General features: G+C 38.8%; 1 protein-coding gene across 4 annotated transcripts in view; it reads left to right on the plus strand.

The window, feature by feature from the left end:
- Window positions 1-21,171, plus strand: part of ZFYVE28 (zinc finger FYVE-type containing 28) — a 147,820-nt gene that overhangs the window by 46,211 nt on the left and 80,438 nt on the right. For all 4 annotated transcript variants that reach the window (XM_030239289.2, XM_030239290.2, XM_030239291.2 and 1 more), the window contains exon 2: window positions 20,789-20,929. In XM_030239289.2, the coding sequence (XP_030095149.1) occupies window positions 20,789-20,929 (141 nt within the window). The remainder of the gene's footprint in view (window positions 1-20,788; window positions 20,930-21,171) is intronic.

Here is a 21,171-nt window from a genome sequence, read left to right on the forward strand (position 1 = left end):
AGAGGCATGTGAACACCTCTGTATAAACAGGGAAAGCCAACAGAGACATGAAGGCTTCTTGTTTGGATAGCTTGTTCTGTTGGTTGTGCTTTCTCTCATCCTCACGCTGCATCAACAGTTGTGTGTCTGTGAACATCTGTAAAACTGACTCGAGTGAAAAATTCAAGAAAAGAGGAAAAACATGGCAATGCTGCAGAACATAAAAAAAATTGAGGTTCTGTGGTTTCTTGGGTAGCCTGGATTTTTTTTTTTTTTTTTTTTGCAAAGAGTTGCAAAGAGGAAAAAGTTGCTTGTAAAGCTTGAATTACTTATATTGTTGGCACGGCATTTTCTTCTTTACTTTTATGACTAAATGATTAGGAAAGTTGTATGTAATAGTGTGAAGATGAGTTGTGAATTTGATTGGTTCCATGCTTCCACTTTGTCTGGATAGCGACACCCGTAGATGAAGCTGATAAGTTTATGGCTTCCCATTTTCAGGTTTGGATTTTGGCTCCTTTTCTGTCCTGAAACCTTATTTTCTAAGGTATTTGAAGAGTTCTCTCACTGTTTTGCCCACAATATTTTCTCTTTTACAATTCCTACTGTATAGTCACATTCCTCAGAATAAGTTCACATTTTTTCTGTTTTCACCTATAATGAGGAAAACAGGATTTTCCAGTTCTGAAATTTAGTGGCAATTCTGAGTTCCATTGGTTTCTGTGCTAAAAATGCAAATTTTTTAGAATATTTGTTGTCTTGAGGGTTCATTTTAATTCAAATATGTGATCATGAACTGAGATTATTGTGCATTAAATTACCACACATTAACTGTGAAATCCTGCTTTCTACCTCATTTTCCTGAGTCATGGTTTTTCTTCTGTGCTTTCAAGCATGTAACAAATGCCACTGCAAAACACTTGGTATGATTGCTGCTAAATTGTGCAAGTGCTACTCAGCTCCAGGGGTGAAATGACCAAGGTGTCAGGCTCACAGGGGTGCTTTCTGCTGGTTCATGCAGGCTTTGCCTGGGTCTTTCTGTGGGGTCACAATTCTTCACCTCTGACCACTCTGAGGCCTCAGGGATGTTGGCCTGAAAGGGCATTGTAGCATTCACATGCTCTGAAAAAATTCCTTTGCCCAGGGTTTTCTCCTGGGAAGCTGAAAGAGGCAGCAAGAGAGACCTCAGAGAAAAGGAAAAGAATTCTAATATCATTTGCTTCTCCTGTGTTGGGCTCATGTGGAATGTGTTGGGAGATTGTTCACCCCCAGGTGATTGTTTCATGGCGTTCTGGTGTGAGTTGTTTTCATTCTTTGGCCAGTTGGGGCCAAGCTGTGTCAGGACTCTGGAAGGAGTAATGAGTTTTCATTATGATCTTTTTAGCATTCTATAAGTATCCTTTCTGTATTCTTTAGTATAGTGTAGTATTCTTTAATATAATATAGTATCATAAAGTAATAAATTAGCCTTCTGATAGGATGGAGTCATATACATCATTCTCTCCCCTCGTTGGTGAACCAGCATTTCCTATAGGGCATCATTTCTCTGAGAATTCATGGGTTACACTTCTCCCTCCTGAAACACAATTTGTGCCTTTGGTTTATCTCAGAATTGGTGTGTGATGATCCTTTGGAAAAAAGATGTAATGGGTTCTTTGCTTTGTATGCTACAGTTATTTGTCTTGATTTCTTGGGTTTTTTATTCAATTTCTAGTATGCAAATAAAAACCTGTATTAAGTTTCAGTGTGTAGTAAAAATTTTTTTATTTACATTGCCTCTGATGTAAACAATATCCAGCAGCATCCTTTCAATATCCTTTTAGCAGAGGATGCCAATAAAGATTGGTTTACAGCTGCTTAGTTTTGTTAATTTTCTTCATTATTTGCTGGAGGGAGCCAAGTATTAAGCATGCAGGACTTGAGGTGAGGCTGCCCCAGCCCCAAGCAGAGCAGGACAATCCCCTCCCATGCTGGGCCTGATGTCCCCAGCACAGGGATGTCCCTCCTGGCTGCCAGGGCACTGCTGCCTCACCTTCAGCTTTCCACTGCCCAGGAGCCCCAGGTCCCTTTCCCTGGCACTGCTCTCCAGCCCCTCACTCCCCAGGCTGTCCGTACACCCAGGGTTGCTCCATCCCAGGTGCAGAATCCGGCACTTTCCCTGTTGAACCTCACATGTTTGGTGATTGCCCAGCCCTCACATTTGCTGAGGTCTATCTGCAGGACCTCTCTGCCCTCAAGGGAGTCAACAGCTCCTCCCAGTGTTGTATCATCTGTGAACTTGCTCAGGAAGTGAACCCTTCCAGTCTTGCATCCAGGTCATTAATGAAGATGTCCACCACATGATGTTTTTACCAGCTGTTTGTTGGACCTTTTATCCAGAAGGATACTGGGAGACAGCACTGAAAGCTTTACTGAAATCCCAAATGGTTATGTCACCTCACTTGCTCTGATCAACTAGCTGGGTTGCCTTTTCAAAGGATAGCACTGCTTTATAAATTGGAATAATGCTAGTTGCTGTCTGATTAAAGAAAATATGCAATAGCTTGAGTTGTCTTCCTGTGTTCTGTAAGTTGCTTTTCATCATTGAACCTATGAATCTGACCTATGAATCTGATACCAAGCATGTGCTAAATGCTATTGGAATATGATGATGTATTTTTTGTTTGTTTGTTTTCTCTAGAAGTTTGGGTAAAAGCAGAGGTGGCAACTCCAGGTTGTCTTTTCTGCCTTGTTCTCTTTCATTGTTGAATGTTCAAATAGTAACATGTCTGTAGTCACTTGACTGAGAAGTCAAATGTAAGTAATTGTTGCTCTGCAACAAATTGTTGTGGAGGCTGTACCTAGAAGCAGAAGGCAGCTTCTGAAAGCAAAATATCTTACTAGGTCTGCTAATATGTTCTTACACGTCACGTTTACGTGTCATACAGAAAAACAGCACAACTGAACACCTGAACAAGTGTCACCGACATGTTTTATGAAAAATCCTTTCCTTAGGATTTTTCCCCTCCTGGGAAGCTGAGAGGCCTCAGGAACAAATTGTAAACAATTCTTATCTGCTGCTGTGGAATGCAACAGGGGAGATCTCTGATTGGCCTCGTCAGGCTGTTTGCAATTAAGAGCCTATCACAGATCACCTGTCCGGCCGGTCTCGGTCTGAAAAGACCTTTGTTTACACATTTTTCCTATTCTATTCTTAGCTTAGCATTGTAGTGAAATCCTTCTCTCTATTCTTTTAGTATAGTTTTTATATATTTTCTATCATATAATAATAAATCAAGCCTTCTGATACATGGAGTCAACTTTCTCCTCTCTTCCCTACACCTGGGACCCCTCTGAACGAGGTAACAAACAAGTAGACAAAGAATTCACCCGATGTTGCAGAAGGGCAAGGGAGGAAGAGGGGTGTGGAGCTGGTGTCCTGTCTGCTGAGCCAGTCTGATTTGTGCCTTCTCTTTGTTGGGGCTCTTCCTTCTGGCTTTTTCTTCAACTCTTACTGTGAAGGTTAAGCCTTGAAGCTGGAGATGGTTTCTCAGAATGATTTGGGAGTACTGAAGCAAAGCCAGATCATGATGAACCCTACAGTAATATAAATTTTACATTAAGGTTGGTTATTAAACTGTAGAAAGGACACAGCAGTTTTTTGAAAACTTTAATTACTTAGGTTATTGTCAAGCTGGAAAGAAATTAGTTGTTTTGCCAATAGCCAAAAGATGGAAGATAAGAATTACAAGCAGTGTTACAAAACCTGTGAATGTTGACTTTTTTTGGTATTAAGACTTCATTGTCATGTTCACCTGAGATGTATTCAGAATTGTTTTTATTGCCACTCTTTCAAGGTGCCACTGAAAAAGTAGCTGTTGCAAAAAACTGGTTTTGTGTATGTGAGATGCATAGAATAAGCAAAGAGTTAAGAAGTTTTATTTCAGCTTTGTAACATGCATTCTGTTTTATTAGTTCATTATCAGAAATCAGTTCAATCTGTCATTTGGTGCTTTATGTGAACTTTTCCAATGGCAACCAGCAAAATTTTTTTCCCCTTGTATATAAATCAGTAAATCTGTCAAAGTGTGCCTTCAGCCTGGCTGTTCATCCATATGCTGCAGAATGCTGAAAGAACAGGAATGCAGCTATTTCTTAGACAGAACTATTTTGCTGTGTTCTGCAACGCTGGATGTGGCAGCTAATTAGCATTTTTTAAAAATTTCTTTGTAGTTTGTTATTACTCTGTGCAAAATTTCACCTGGGTATATGCAAATGGGTTCATATTTATCTTGGTAGGGTGGTACGACGTCTGAATGGCAATGGCTTACAATAAGAAACAGGATTCATTTTCTAGCATCTTGCAAAACAGTTTCTCTAAGCAATTTAACCTTTTCTGTGTGAAGCAGTCACTGGGGAACCTTATGTATAATGCTACATTATAATAGGCTCTTGCACATAAACCAGCTTTAAACATTTTTCCCCAGTATGCTGCAGAGGTTCAGTAGTTTGTTTTTTAACTGAGCCAAAATAACCATAACAGCTTTTTGTGGGTTTAGAAAGCAGATGTCAAGATTCTGAGAAATGCTGTGCTGCCTTAGTGCTGTATTTGAATTTCTACTGGTGCAGATGTGAACTGTGATGGGCTAGTGGGTCATCTGATTGTCGAAAATTATTTTGCAGCTATCATATCAGAAATGTATATAATAAAATAATACAGCTTTTATGGCCCTGTACTTCCTAATGAGAATCTCCTAGATGTTGATTTTAAGGAGAAAAATACCAAGAGAATAAACCTGAATGTTTGTAAAAACTTTCTTTCCTCTTAGAGAGCTCACATTTCTCTTTTCCTCTCAGTCCTGCTTTGCTGCACTGTAAGTTTTGCCATCAGGTCCTGTAGGCTCAGTGATTTCAAGGCATTAGGAAAAATAAATCCACCAGTGTATACCCTCAAATGAATGCATCCTGCAATATGTTACTGCTAAAACGACTTACACTTAGAGCAAGTAATTAAATTCCACTGATGAGATTATTTTTTCTCCTCAGAATGGGAAGTGTCCTTTTCACTTTTCTGCTTTTCTTATAATCAAAACAACATATGTTGTAATTACTGGTTTCTTGATGAATTCACAGTAATAATCATGAACTGTTAGTTGGTTTTAGCTTGATGCAAGAACATTGGTGTTGTCTTGAATGAGGTATTGCCAATATCCAAGTAAGGATTAGGTTTTTTTTGGAATGTGTTTAGTATATTCAGTGAAGCTGTATTGCAGGCAGGACATGGCTTTAATCCAAGGCTTTTCCATCAGTTTTTGGGTAAAAAATTGACAGAAACTTTGCCCCAGTAGTAGATGTAGCTTTGAGGTGACTTTTCTCTCTGTATCAGTGTCCCACCAGTGTTTTCATCTTGATTGGTTTGATTTCAGTCATTGGCTTCTCTCTTAGTGCAGTGATTTCTGGTCAAGCTTATGACAATGGCCAGCTAAACCAGTACATCTCATCTCCCCTAGCATGACTACTGTTCTTTCTTAAAATTAGTTTGGGTTCTTTACATTTTACCTGTTTTTCTGGGTGAGTTAGTTGGGTTTTTTTTTTTGTTTGGTTGGTTTTTTGTTGGTTGGTTTTGTTTTGGCTTATTGTTTTCTTTCTTGTTTGTTTGGGGTTGGGTTTTTTGTTGGTTTTTTTTTTTTTTTTTTTTTTTTAATAAGCCAAGGCTGCTAATCCATGTGTAATTTTGGAGCCATCAGGTATGATGTCAGCTTTTCCCCTTCAGTCTGTTAATGTTTTTCTGAGGAGAAATAACATGTTGGCAGAGGGCTGCCTCAGTAGCCTGATCCTAGAGGACAAATGGGAAAATGAAGTAACAGGAGCTTCCATGAATGAACACATCTTGTACTTCAGAAGTATTTTGGCATAGCTGAGCCATCTGCTGCCTAGAGCTGAGAAGTTCTGAAGGCAGTGTCTGCAGTATGTTGGTTCCAGGCTATGCTCTGTCTTTGCAGGATTTGGTCTTTTTACTTTGTCTTTGTGGTCTCGTGTGGGGCCTTTCTCCTGCACAGGTGTGGACTCATTAAAACTGGACCAGGTTCTTAATGCCCAGTTCTCAGGGCTGTGATTTGACTCTACCAAACTTTGGTTTTCCTCTGGACTCCTTGGCATTATGCTTTTTTTTTCCTCTCTATTTCTGGGGTGCTGTGGCTGCTGATGCCTAAGTGAAATTTTTCTTGGCACAAGCTGACAGACAAACTTGAGAAATAGTCTGAAAAACTGCTACTTTTGACTCTTTTCCAGCTAGAACTGTGCTGATTTTATGAATGGGAAAAAAATCCTCAGAGCATGTTATTCCAGTCTAGGTGGAATTAATGCTTAGGCTGGGTAAGGGTTTAGATACCTCTGAGAGGACTCAGTAAGTCATGTGGGAATGTGAGTCAATGAGCTCCCACCTTAGGAAATGCAGACATACTTAATTTCTCACTCAGAATGTTTCTTCATATGTCTTTAAAGTATATAAAAGAATATTAGTGTCTCAGGACCACCTGAGATGTGTTCAGAATTGTTTTTATTGCCACTCCCTCAAGGTGCCACTGAAAAAGTAGCTGTTGATGAAAACCTGTTTTGTGTATGTGAGATAAATAGAATAAGCAAAGAATTAGGAAGTTTTATTTCAACTTTGTAACATGCATTCTGTTTTATCAGTTCATTATCAGAAATCAGTTCAATTTGTCATTTTGGTGCTTTATGTTAACTTTTCCAATGGCAACCAGCAAATTTTTTTCCCCTTTTATACAAATCAGTGAATCTGTCTTGTGGCAGCATGAAAGAGACTTTGGGGTCTTGCAGAGAATGAGTAAAAAGCTTGTTTTTGTAATTTCAAGTGGTTTGCTCTAGTTGCTGTTCAAGAGTAAGTTTTTGTGAGGATATTTTGTTATAGTGGGGTTTTTTGGAAGTTGACATCATTGAGTGGGTTGGTTATAAGGGCAGTGTCAGTTTTCCAACTGCAGTCCTATTGCTGATATTTTTGCCCAGAGTCTGGGAGGAATGATGAGGACTCCATCTTATCAGAAGGCTAATTTATTATTTTATGACACTGTATTATATTAAAGAATACTATCCTATACTAAAGAATACAGAAAGGATACTTATAGAATGCTAAAAAGATCATAATGAAAACTCATGACTCCTTCCAGAGTCCTGAAACAGCTTGGCCCAAATTGGCCAAAGAGTGAAAACAACTCACACCTGAACGCCATGAAACAATCACCTGGGGGTGAACAATCTCCAAACACATTCCACATGAGCACAACACAGGAGAAGCAAATGAGATAACAATTGTTTTCCTTTTCTCTGAGGCTTCTCAGCTTCCCAGGAGAAAACCCTGGGCAAAGGATCATTTGGAATTGTTTTCCTTTTCTCTGAGGCTTCTCAGCTTCCCAGGAGAAAACCCCGGGCAAAGGAATTTTTCTCATTTCAGAGAATGTGAATGCCACATTGTCCCCTGTACTGAGCAATGCCTGTGCTGAGGTACTATGGCAAGGCTGTATTGGACAGTCATTCACTGCAAGTCAGAATAAATTCCTCAGCCTGTAAAATGAAATATATGAGAGTCATGTTGTCCTCTACAATTAATTGATGAAGTGTGTAACATGGCTCTGCTGGGGAGTTTTCCCATCTGTTGCAGAGGACAATGTGTGCAGAGGAATTCTGAAGCAGTGCTGGCCTGAGCAGAATGAAGAGAAAAGGAACTTTTCTCTTTGGATTCTTGTTTTCAGGGTTTTTTCATTATTTCTCTGCAGTATATCTTGCTCAAAGTGCTGTACGTGTTTTTATACAACTATTTATTCAGAGAAAAATTAAGTGTGTAAGAGAAATTTCTCCCTTTTGTTCTCTTTTGGGACTCACAAGGCTCTGTTGGGCCACCTGGATTCCGGGCTGAGTGCAGGTCCAGCTGGGCAGGAGCAGAGGGACAAATGGCACCCTGATGGTGGTGGGGTGTGGAGTGGCAGACCACAGCCTCACTAAGCTCCTCTGCAGAAATTTGGGGTGTTTGGGAGGTTCTCTATATCTGTGCTTCACAAGTGCAAACAAGCCTGTGGTAAGAAGCATTATATATAATCATTAGGAAGACTAACAGTCTCCTGGTTTTTCATATTTTGCATAATGAAATTATTTCATGGGAAATAAAGATGTTTGTAATAGCTCTTTTGGTAATTTAGCAAGTCTCACTTCACAGGTAATTTACTTTTTTCTTTATGGAATAAAATAGCTACCATAGCTTTCTTGAAGTTTTCCTTTACTAATACAATTTTACATATACAATGGCTGTTGATGCAATTTTCATAACTCAATTGATTTCATTTACAATAACAGAATAGTTTCGAGTTGGGAGGGATCTCTGGAGATGATCCAGTCCAACATCCCTGCCAAGGCAGGGGCACCTGGAGAAGGTTACATATGAGTGTGTTCAGGTGGATTTGTAATGTCTAGAGAGGGGGAGGCTCCACGAGCTCCCTGGGCAGCCTGTTCCACTGCCCTGCCATCCTCACTGTAAAGTTCTGATTCATGCTGATTGCTGTGTTTTATTTTATGGCCATTACTGCTTGTCCTGTCCCTGGGCACCACTGAAAAGATCTGGCACTCTAGGATTGGTCTTGTCAGGAGCCTGGCATTCATCACAGCTTTAGAATTTACCTTTGGGTTTTGATTACCAGTGAGAAGGGCTGGATTTACCATGGAGCTCCAAGATGCTTTTCAGAGAGGAAAGTTTGTGTTTGGTTTATAAATCCATCTTGTCAGTTTATATCTTTGTTTCCTATGTTTGCTCTGTTCTCAACACTGGTACTGAGTTTGGCTTTGTCTTAGTGCTTTTGGTTGTTCTTTTTTTGGATCTTGTACCTCAGATTTTTATTGCCTTTCTCATTGCAGCACTTCCAGCATTCAGTGACACTTTACACAGTGACCACAATATTTCACACGTGGCTTTTGTGTAATTTAAATGTTGATCTGCCTGTCTCAAACTGGTTTTTCTGAAACAATCTACATTGATACACCTGGGAATTTTTGCCATAAATTTGACAGATTTTTCTGAATGTGGGATTCCTATATAATAAATACATGTCCCCATAATGAGTCATTGTGTTGTAATCAGTCAGTACTTTTACCATCTTACTGTAATTAGACCCACCCACCCCCCTAGAGGTAATGCCCGTTTTTGTCTCAGGTTGCATTGGGTCCTGGCTAGTCCTTAGGCTGGTGTAGGTAGTAACACAAACAATCAAGCAGTAGCTGCTAGGAGAGTAGAAATATACTGCCAACTTGATTTACATTTTTATTTTCAGTCCATTTCAAAATCATAATTGTGTTTTGCTGAATATAAATAATCTTTGATGGCCCTTGAAAATACATGCATATCCCCAGACTTCATAAGTTCCAAGTTATATTCTTTTGCCTGTCATTTCCAGTTGATAAATTCTGGACTTCCTTTTTTCTTTCAAATAAATAAACAAAAAAGTAAATGAATGAAATTTCTCTCAACACATACTTTGATTATGGATATTAGTCATGGTTTTGAATGGTGTTTGTTTTCACAGCACAATTTTGGGATGTGATAAAAGCAACTCTGAAGTTAATGTATCTTCCTGTACAGAACCTTTAATTGGATCAGGCTCTTTTAGCCTGTTTTGTAAAGATTTTCTATGAATATCATTAATAATTATAAATAATAAAATAATTAAAAAATATATCAAGGAAAACAAATAGCAAAAAAATCTGAATTATGGTATACTGATATGAATATATGCAGGTTTAAAAGAACTCCCAGTCAGTCTTCATTTTCTTTGAAAAGAAGTGCTGTGTTTAACCTATAAAGTGGTAAGGCAAAGCAGTATAATGTTAGAATTGTAAAATATTCAGTACATGAGGAAGCTGTTGCCTGACTAGATGAAGTAACTGCTTGGAGGAATAACCAAAAACGTTTTACTGTAAGACTTTACAATTAATTGCTTTGACTGTGTTTGCAGGATGCAACAAAAGTGTAAAATATGGGTCTCCTTTAAGTATTTCTCCACAGTTTCTTAGGTCATGTGTATTAAAAGCAGGAGGTTTGTGTTTAATAATGCATTGGGATTTTTTTAGATCATCATTGGTAATCCCTGAAGCTCTGCAGGCATTTTCAGTCTGCAGGCTTGCCTGTGTCATACACACTGGATTTTGGAATTTAAAGCAGAGCTGTGGCTCAGGTGTGGTGTAACCACTGCTGGAGGGAGCAAAACAGAAAAAGCTGGAGCTAAATTCAGATGCAAGGCAGTTTGTCTCTAAGGTAGCAAGAAAGGGCAAAAAAAGAAATTTTTATCTCAGTAAGCTTTAACTGGTGTCTCTTGCCTTCAGAAGGAAATTGTACCATTTGCTCCTGGCAGATCTAGAGGGATCTGGAGATCTCATCTTTGAACCTTGGAATGGAACAACAAAATATTGATTGGGCTGGAGAGATTTGTGTCTGGTTTAGGCAATACCTCTTTGGGAAAGTACTTCCAGGTTCTGACCTTCACTTTGCATTTGTTACACAAAACAGAAAGGCTAGAGCAGGAAAAATGAGGAATAGGAGAATGCCTGTGGTTGTTCTTGCCTCTTCTAGAGCCAATTGACATGGTTTAGGTAAGTAATGGGATTGTGTGACTGTAGGTTAGAAACCTGTGGAAGTCAGGCTGGATGCAACTGTTGCTGATTGTTTTCAGAGCAGTTGAAATTGAAATTAATGGCAATAATTATGAACTTGGATTTCAGAAATGTCAGGAAACCTTTGACACTTGGATTTTATGTTGCTTAGGGAAAAGTATTCACTGTTTTGCAGCTGAAAAAAAATTATTAGCTTTGATCCAACACTGTGTTTATGCTGAACCTTGTGTCAAGTGCAGTATTCATGGTGAAACCAATGGAACAGTTTAACCTGTTATGTGATTAAAATAAAAGCCAAAGCTACTCCAGCAGGTGTCCTTCCTTAAGGCTTTGGAAGCACTGGAATTCTTTGCCCCATTACATGTGAGGTGTCTTGAGTCTTTGTGATTTTGGTATGGTCCCTAGTTAGTGTTCATTTCTGGAGCCTGACTGGGGTGTAGAGCCTGCAGGGTTGGTAGAGAAGATATTCAGCTGTGCTGGAGGATAAAGGTTTCTATTGTCTGCTAATAAAGGTCTGCAGCAGGTGTTTACATTGAAATAGAAGTCAATTTTTACTTATGAGCTAGTATTTTTGCATTACTTAAGCTAGCTTTGTTTTTCAAACATCACATTTCTCCTTTGTGGTGTCTCCAATGTAATGTTGTTTTTCAATATTATTATCAAATACAGTAAAGGCAAACTGGTTTGAATCCTATTCCTTCCAAGACATTGTAAATATTACAGTAAGCATTACTGGTAATGAATTTCCTTTTAACATCAGTTCTGCAATTAATGCCTTTGTCTCATTTGCCACTTAGCATTCTATAGACATAGCTGGCAACCTAAAATTTGCAGAATGCATTTGGGGACAACCAACAGTTATGCCAAAGCAATATTGCTGGTCAATACAGGGTAATAGGCAATAGAGTGTATGTGTAATAGCTTCTCTGAAAGCTATTGCTAAGAATGTGGGATAAGTGTCATTCATTAAATAGGTGGTGCCATAATTATGTAGGTTTTTATAAGTACCTGAAGAGGCAGCAGCCAGGTCAGAGGAGCTTGATCTTTCCAGAAGAAGCAATATGTGATTTTTAAATCCTTGTATGAATCACTTATATGTATTGACTAGAGGGTTTGGGGTATTTTTGTGTTTGGTTTTGTTTGGATTTTTGTTTTATTGTTCCTCTCAATAAATTGATACAGAGCTGTTCATATTAAGCATGAAAAACATTCATGGTTGCCTTTAACTTCTGCTTAGGTTTTATGGATTCTGTGTCTTGATTTAAAAGGAGCAGTTTGGGGTGGAGAATAGCTGAAGACTGATGGAGCTTATCCAGCATGCATGCTGATGAGGAGAAGTGGTCAAACTCAAACTGTCTGCTGAGCTAGCACAGAAAACAGCAATAGCTGTACAAACCCATTTGTCTCCCAGGAGAGGTTTTCTGCGTGACCAGGAGCCCAAGGACAGACCTTGAGGATATTGTCTGAAAAGACCTGTGAATGCCTAATTGAGCAAAAAAAATATTCAATTCAGCAGGCAGTGGGAGCAGGGATGCATGGGAGCCTTCTGCTGTGCACTAGCATGCAGTGTTCCCTGTCTCCAGCAAATACCTGCTTTTTGTGTGCTTGAATGTATTTTATTGTTGTTGGGCTGCTTAAAAGGTTTTAAACATTGTTTAAAGTCCTGCTGTTGGTCTGTCTGGTGCCTTTCCTCTCCCTTTGTTTTTGCTCACGTTCTGGTAATTTTCAAAGCCACAATTCATGCTCAAGTGTGCTTGGAAAAAGGATACTGATCACAATATCAAGTGGTTAAAAGCAATGAAATTTTTAAAAGTTCCCTAAAACTTTAGGTAGGCTCTGCCTGCAAGGAAGTGGGGACTTGGTGTAAAGAGAGATGGTTTTAAATCTTTGATATTGAGGACTGTGTCTGGAGTGTTTTCCTGGTTAGACATGGGTGAAGCTCCACATGGGACAAACCACCACTGTAGCTTGCTTTTACCTGGAAAACTGAGTGGGAAACAGTGTGACTGATGATGGCACTTGGAAAGCTACTTGCTTATGTGATTTAGCTGAAATAGTGGAAATAAGATCAAAAGATTTACTCATGCAAACATTCATTTGAAGTTATTGTCAGAAGGCAGAAGCTGGGAAAAGTTTCTGTGCTGAGGGCTGTACAAGCAGTTTCTTTCATCACCAGGTTTGAACAGATGCACTTGGAAACAAAGTTTTGATGAAATCTTTTTGTTGCAATGATTGATTGTGCTACTGATATGATGCCAAGGTAGTTAAATCCCAAACATCTGTCAAGGTGTTCAGCTTGAGTTTATTGAAAGTCTCCTACAAGGCAAATGAGATTATGTATGAGCAGCTTTACACAGATGATGGTGCTTTTATTAAAATATGATATGGAACACCTCAGACTTAGCCTGAGTTTGCTAAGCCAAAAAAAAAAAAATCAAGATGTGCTTTGAACATGAAGAAACTGAGGAATGTGCTATGCCTGTTAATGCCTGAGAAGGACTGGAGCAACTCTTTTGCAGTCAGCAGGCTTCTACTTTCTGGGTCAGTTTTCCCTCTTGTTGGAGCTTTGTCTGTGCTCTGATTAAGATATTCTTGTTATGATCTAGAAGTAAAAAACTGTATATGGCATATTGTTCAAAATGAGTTAGTTCTGAACAGCAAAGCAAAATTCATATTTTATCAGGTCTGGTAAGCATGACCAAAATACTGAAACTATAGACCTAGGAGGGAAAAAATAATTTAGAAATGTGTGCTAAAAGGTGACAGCCAAAAAGAGTCTTCAAAATAGGCCTTTAACTGCATAAAGTGATTGCTTGAGGTTGTTGGGTTTTTTCATTTATTTGGTTTAGTTGGGCTTTTTTAGAATAAAAGCCTGGTTCTGAAAGGAAAAAAGGTTATAGCAACATAATAACTTGAGAGAAATTAGCATGTTGGACGTGTCTAAGAGGTCATTACTGGCCCAGATATTTAGGAGTTGTTATAAATATTTAGACACATCCATTAGACATGGTATAACATAACTAGAGTCAGTTGAAAGTCCTCTAATGTGGTAAGTTGTGAAATGTAGTGTGGCAGGGTGGGTTGCATTGCTGCAGGACAAATTGCTGGGTGCCACTTGCAAATGCCACAGGACTCCTCTGTGCAAGCTGGGGCTGTACATCTGGAATTGAGCAGAATTGATCAACAAGCCCAGGGAGCTAAATTGGCTCTTTTCCTCTTGATAGGTAACAAATCACTAAAAGCACGGCAGGATCAATTTTGTTTGAAGAGATGCTTAGTGTAATGTTTAAATACAAAAATCTAGACAAATCTGAAGCAAACTGCATAAAAGCATTTAGGAAAAAAATTAAGAGTGATTTGTATATTTCAATATGTATCTTGACAAGCTGAATTTGTTTCTAAGTAAATATTTGTTCTTTAAACTTGATTGTTCTTGCAACAGCTGAGAATGAAATCTGATTATTTTAAGGTCACACTCTGAGACATTAGCTGCTGGGGGAGGCTTTGGGGTAAGAGTTTAACAAATTCAGAGGAGTGGGTTGACCTTGTCTGGCTGCTTGGTGCCCACCCAGCTGTCCTCTCAGTCCTGTGCACAACAGGCCAGGGGAAGTAAATAGAATGAAAAAGTTCATGGCTCGGGATAAAGACAGGGAAATCACTCACCAGGTGCCGTCATGAGCAGAACAGATGCAATATGGGTAAGGTTAACTTCTTGCTGATTAAAAATAGCCTGCCATAGGCTGAATGAGTGGGCAACCTTGAAGGTTCCCCACTCTTCACTTGGTAGAAGTGGTTGCTCCATCACTCCCCTACAGCAAAACCCCTTTCTCTTCTGGGGTCCCTGTTCTTTCCTAGAAATCGAGGCTGTGGCTCAGCTGCAGAGCACTCCTGTTCTGCAGAATAGATGTCCAAAAGGTTCAGTAATTTGTATTCAGCATATGTTGATGTGCTTCCCCCAGAAAATATGGATTTGAGCACATGCTTTTCCAGATTAGTATGATGAACACTCAAAAATAGAAACTACATACACTGACTTGATCTATCATGAGTGAGAACCCCCAGCATGGCAGTCTCAGATGTTTGGTACTCTAGTTAAGCATAACCATTATAAGATGTTCCTTTTTGGGGAGTTTGAATTACATCCAATGTAGAGAACATTGGAAAAATTTATCCACCTGATTTTTGTTGTCCTATGAATCATTAGCTCACTGGGGTTGGTTGTTTGTTTTGTTTTGTCTTTTTGCTTAAGGTGCTGCTAGCATTTTATTGTGCTAACAAGCTGTTCACCTGTCTTTCTTGCTTGTGTGATGATATTCTATAGATAAACACAGAGCAGCTGGCAAAGCTTTAACCAGGCTGTAGCTTTTTTCACAGTGCTTTTTTTTGCATATCCTCGTGCTCAATTACCAATCGTTGTCTTCATCTCTGAATCCTTTTTCTTTTTATGCATGTGCAACACTAGTGTAAGACTTCATGACATTGTACAAAATATAACTGGTGAGGGAATTTTTTTCCTGTTTTTTTTAACAGATAGCACTTCAGATAGTAGATTAAAAGGAAAATACCACAAACTAAAAGCCCTGAACCAAACAACCCCCCAACTATGTACTTACAACAGCAGTTCCTTTTTCATTTAGTATGAAGAAAAATTTTTGCTGCTAAACCTTCTGACAGTTAAATGCCAGAATTTTTGACTCACCTGCTTGTTGGAGAATTATTGTTTCTTCTTGGTGTGTATCAGCATTTGGAAATTAATGACAAATTCCAAATGCCTGTCCAAAGGAAGGATTTGAATACACTTGCTTACATGTGAGGTGAGAAATAAGCAGATGTAACAATTTGCTGATATCTCTTTTTGAGGAAGTACTTTCCATCTTTGGAATTTGTCATCTGCCAGTTAAAGCTACACTGCCACTGTGACTGGTGTAAAAAGTTGCAAATTTACTAAGTTTCTTTTGCTCTAAGTACATTACATTTCCATAGTGGGGTAAATACACTTTGGACTTTGTTCCTATTTCCTGTCACTTTTGAACAAAATTTTTTTCCTGATAATGTTATGTAGGTCTTAGTTAAATTTTTAGCTTAAAACTAGTTATATTCAACATCATTTGTAAGTTTTGAAAATACTGAATTGGCTCATCAGTGCCTCTATTTAAGTTTTTAGGGCCTAATTCTGCCTTTTGCACAGACCATATTGCCACCTGGTACAAGGAGATGTCTTCCAACACAGATGCATTATTTTCTGTACACTGCAGGTAGAATCAAGTTTCTAAGCTATAGCTTTAATGAGTTCTCATCCTAAAGAGAATGTGCTTTCTCTTGGGAAGTCCCTTTGTAAAAAATTTCTGTGCTGTACTGTAACTGTTCATATTTAGGACTGTCTGATTGTGGCAGTACTTATTTTGGGGATTGGAAAGTTTGGGGCTGATCCTGTGCCTCTTTCCTTTCCCTGAAAATGTAGTAGGCAACAGATTTAAACTGAGAACAACTGGACCCTCCTTATTGGAGACACACTACTATTATGACCTGTCTCTGGGGCAGTCTAACTGGGATTCTTGTTAATAAAATCCTTGGGCTGAATTACAGTGAAAAGACACTGAGTGACCAGTGTATTTATGAGGCAGGTTTATTTTAAAACAATTCAGTTGCAGAGGAAAGTATGTGGGCATTTTGTTTCTCTTTTATGAAAGCATAAAAATATCACAAAAAACGTAAGGAAAAGAAAGAGAAGAAGAGCAGATAGTTGAGAGGAAAGATGACACCACCTGTGGGTCCCTTGGTGAGGCTTGTCTACTGTTTTGCTGTTCTAGTGTTCACAGATGTGATCCTTTGGAAGTGGGGGCCCATGAAACAAAAAGTTTGTCAGGTTACGTACATTCCAGCTGGCATGGAAATGCCTGGATCCCTTCCTGGGTGGGATTCTCCAAGTCTCATGCCACACTATGGGCTGTGTACAGTGCTCTGATGGAGAATTCCCAAAAAGAGTGAGGGAACACTTGTAGGTCCTGGGTAGTCTTGAGCTGCCTCTCTTGGTCCTGTCCACTCCTTGACCTCACTTTCATGCTTCTCCTCTTTATTTGGTGCACTCACCATGGACCTGAATGGGAACTAGCTCCAGAAAGGTGCTGTCCTCTGTTTGCACAGCCCCCATTTCCAGGCACACCCTGTGCTGCCTTTCTCACCTGAGTGAGAAATTGGTGTTTGAGGCACAGCAATGCATTAACTCCTTACTGTCCAGGCTTTTAAAACAACCCTTTCCCTTACCACAGGGGGAATAAAGGAAGCTGAATAGATGCAAGGCAGAACTGATGGCCTCTCTCAAAAACTCCTCACTTCAGCTGTTAGAGCTGTAGCAGAATAGCAATGGTTGAGCTCATGTTTAACCTTCCTGGTTAAGGAAGGGTTGTGTCCTCTGGACCCTGCAACAGTTAAAAGTATTGCACATGTTCTGTCACCAAATATTGTCCTGTGATTGTGGAGGCCTTTCATACAATGTATAATAAAATCCATGTATTTGTGTAAAATGCTTTTACCAAGTCCTGCTTGAAAAGTTAGCCCAGTGGATGTAGGTTTACTTTGTTCCCATGTCAAAAGGCAATCTGAATTCACCATCAGCAAAGGCATATAATTATTGCTTTTCTCTCTAGTTTCGTTCCATAGGGATCAAGTCAGGGTTCCTGAGTGTGTGGCAGAAAAACAAATGCTTACTGCTGGAAAAGTGCCAGTGAGCAATGGGAGATCTGGAGCTTTTCAAGTCCATGGAATTTATTTTAAGCAGGGTTGGGTTTTAGCTATTCTGAAGACTTCAGATCAACAGTTCAAAAATGATGGATACCATTTTCCAGAGGACAGTTGACAGGCTTCCAGAGGATAGTGCTATCACTATTGCTCATTTGCATGGTTCCCTTGCTTCTGTCTGTTCTTTGGCTTTTTTTGGGATCATCATGTCTCCTTTGATGGTGGTGGTGGCAGCTGCATTCCTGTTGCAATCTCAGTAGAAGAAAAAGCCTGAAGAAAATCTATGCTTCTCTACAAAGAATCATGAAAATCTGGGGTAAAACTTTCCCTTTAATGTTCAAATTGTAGGCTGCTGTCAGGTCTAAGATGACACACATTTTATGTTACTCAAAAAGAGGTGGTATTGGTACTTGAAAGCTGCTGTTAAAAATCATGCAAAAAGTACTTGCAGTTTTTTTTCAAAAGGGGATGTGTCCCTGAGAACCACCCTTGTGTCTGTAAATGTGATTTTCAAAGTGATGCCTAGATTCCAGAGTTACTGTGTCGTTTGAGGTTGGTCTCTTGGCACCCTGGCTTCTTGTTGGTAGTTTGTTTTTTGGTCTCTGTCCCATGTTGGGAAGTCTGTGCTAGAATTTTTCTTCTCTGCTAGTTGCCACTATTTTTAGTGAGAGTTCCTGGTTTTGTCTACCAGCCTGTTTACAAGATGTGAAAATAACATCTTTTCCTTTGATAACATGCAATAAGTAATTATTCAGACCTGTTATTAATCTAATAATCTATAACTAGCTAACAGGTCTCTTAAATTAAGATTTTTTTAACATTCTCTTGTAGTCCATTTAAATCCTGTTTGAAAAACCAGAGCAGAGCTCATTATGCAATAAACTGAACTAACCTAATCCTGGTCACTGTTCATTGGTTGGGCTTGATGGGTAAAGTCAGAATGTAACCACTTCAATAGTTAATACAACTTTTTCATATGGACAGTTTTATACTGACTTTGTGTATGACAGGCAGGCATCTTCTGATTTTGGTATCTGACCTATTGAGTGGAACTTACTAAAAAGTAAAAATCATTAAAATAATTACTCAGTGAGTGGTCTTTCCCAAAGTAACTGTGTGTTATTGTATAACATGGCTAAATGTGTGTTACTTTGTTTGGAGGTTTTTTTTGTTTAATTTGTGGTGTGTTGATTCCTGTTTTGGTACTGGCTGGAATGATAGTTGTGTAGAGCATACAAAATGGGAAAAGCAAGTTTTGACCATATATAAGTGATGGTTTCAAATCTGGGAAGAGTGTTCTCCACTGGTGTGGTACATTGTGCTGGTAGTAGAGATCCTCAGGATACCCTGGGCCATTTGTTGGGCTGAGTATGTGGAATATCAAGAGACATTAGGCAGAAGGAGTGCAAGGTGTGCTTGCAGAATGAGATTCCTGCCTGGAGAGCTCATACTGAAGAGGCTGCTGGGATGAGAACAGCAGTATCACCACATCCAAAAAACCTTCCTGTGCAATCAAAAATTCTCCCCAGAAATCCCAAACCCATAAGTGCATCCCACAGTGGTTACATGGTTAAAGGGGCTGCTGCAGTCAGTGAAAAAGAAATAGGCAAATAGAATTAATGCTGCAAAGGCAAATGAGCAGTGTTGGTGAAGTCCAGCTAATGAAAACAGGAACTTGGATGCATTCATTTGTTGTTAAATGGGATGATTTCCTGAAACAAACTACCAGGCTAAGTGGTAGGTTTTCCATGAGATGTTTTCAAATTAAGTCTTTCTATTAAGAAAGGATGGGAATTGCTAATTCTCATTCTGCCAAAGAATAGTAAGGAATTTGGATTAAATTATTTGAACTATATTTTGCATAAACTGAAAATAAAAGTTGGCATTGAACATGGCACTATCCCTCATTTTCTGTTACCTAGTGCAGTAAATTGAATTAGTAAACTTTTCTTTTATTCACTTAAGTGGCCCCCTGTGAGGAGGTTTAGAGTTTCATGCAGTTTCATCTTGCCAGAGACCACATATGATTGACACAATTAATCAAAGATCACACTACTAATCCACACCAAACATAACACAGTTGAGAGAACTCAATTAAAACTTCTGTTCCTCCAGCTGAAAAAATCAGCCATGTGGGAGCTGAGTGTCTCAGGCATACTTGTTTTGCTTGAGACCAGTCTTAATAAATTGCCCTCTTTTGCTTCTGCAATGCAATTTAGATGCTTAAAAATCAGCAGTCATGCTTTGTCACAATTCCATGCATAGGCTCCTGCATCTTTGTTTATTTTCCAGAGGGTTTTAATGGTTGAGGATAAATGCTGAAGGAAAACATAAAAATCAGAAATAATAAAATCATCAGGTAGAGAAGGCTTAAAGAACTGCTTTACTCAGCTTGACTATAAATACAGAAATTTAGAACTAAACAATGTAAAATTTAGTAGCAGAGTAATTACATGCTTTCCCTCTTATTATAATTTCTTTTGAATTTTGTTTCTTTCCCTGACCATATATCACAAGCTTTATTCTTCTCCCTGGGCACCTTTATATCAGGGCTACAGTGAAGACATTATTCAAGAGTGTAGATTTTTGACAGCTTACAATTAAGATGTTGGAACCAGAACTCCTAGTGGTTAATGTTCAAAAAAATCCTCTTATGGTATAAATCTTTACTATGAATATTTCTCAGTGGTTTTGAGGAGGCATTCCTTTATTTGTTTGGTCTTTTTATTATAGTTGCTGCTTTGTTTTAATGTGGCCAGAAATCCATTGTGATGGTTCTGTTCTTTGCCACCTGAAAGGCTTGTGACACAATTTTCTCTCTGTAATGCTTTGTTTAGTGATATTATTAATGTTGTAAAGTGTTTGCATCTGTTTGGCCCTGGCAGATTCAGGACCTTTCCCTTCTGTGGCTTCATTCTTGTGATGCTCAAAGGGAGGATTCTGACCAGACCATGCTGCAAAGGTTACCATGGTCCTTGGTAGATGGTTCCATTGCTTGATAGGTTTGGGGGTATAGTTTGTTTGTTTTAACTTGAAAAGCAGCTTTGTCTTGTTCTGCCTAGAGCTGAAGTCTGCTTCTGTTTAATAAACAAAACTTCTGATTCAGTTGTCGGCTCCTCCAGATAATTATGCCACAAGAAGTGAAAATGCCAGGGTGGTTTTAGAGATAATAGTAGCTGAGTAATGTCTCAGATTTATTATGTGAGATGTTTTTTGAGAGTTTTTTTTTTTTCTTCAAAGTAGAAAAAATTTTTGAGTGTGTGTGATTCATCTCAATATCCTTCTTTTCCATGCTGCTTATCTGGCTTATATGTTCAAAAAAATCACAGTAAATACAACTAGCTGAAGATGTTTTAGTTTTTGGGATTGATTTGGGTTTTTTTGCAATAGTAATGTAATATTGTCTATGTCTCCACTGCAGAGAACAGACCCCCAGCTCCTTGCTCAGTTCTACTATGCTGATGAGGAACTAAATCAAGTGGCAGCTGAACTGGACAGTTTGGATGGAAGGAAGGACCCACAGAGATGTACACTGCTGGTCAACCAGTTTCGCTCCTGTCAGGTACTCAGAGTGGCAACTTCCTGATTTCACTGGGGTTTTTGTGTACATTTCATGTATGCCATTAATTTTTTTTTGTATTAGTTAGTTTTTATTGTCAGAGCTTTTTAAAATGAACCTTTGTTAGATACATGCCTTTCATTACTTTAAAGAGTGTATTCCTGAAAATACTATCCATAAATTAAATGTCCTACATCTCATTGAAGAGTGTTGATGCTTTCCCTGAATAAGAATACACATGATAA

Source organism: Serinus canaria, chromosome 4 (genome assembly GCF_022539315.1).
Source record: "Serinus canaria isolate serCan28SL12 chromosome 4, serCan2020, whole genome shotgun sequence".
NCBI lineage: Eukaryota > Metazoa > Chordata > Aves > Passeriformes > Fringillidae > Serinus > Serinus canaria.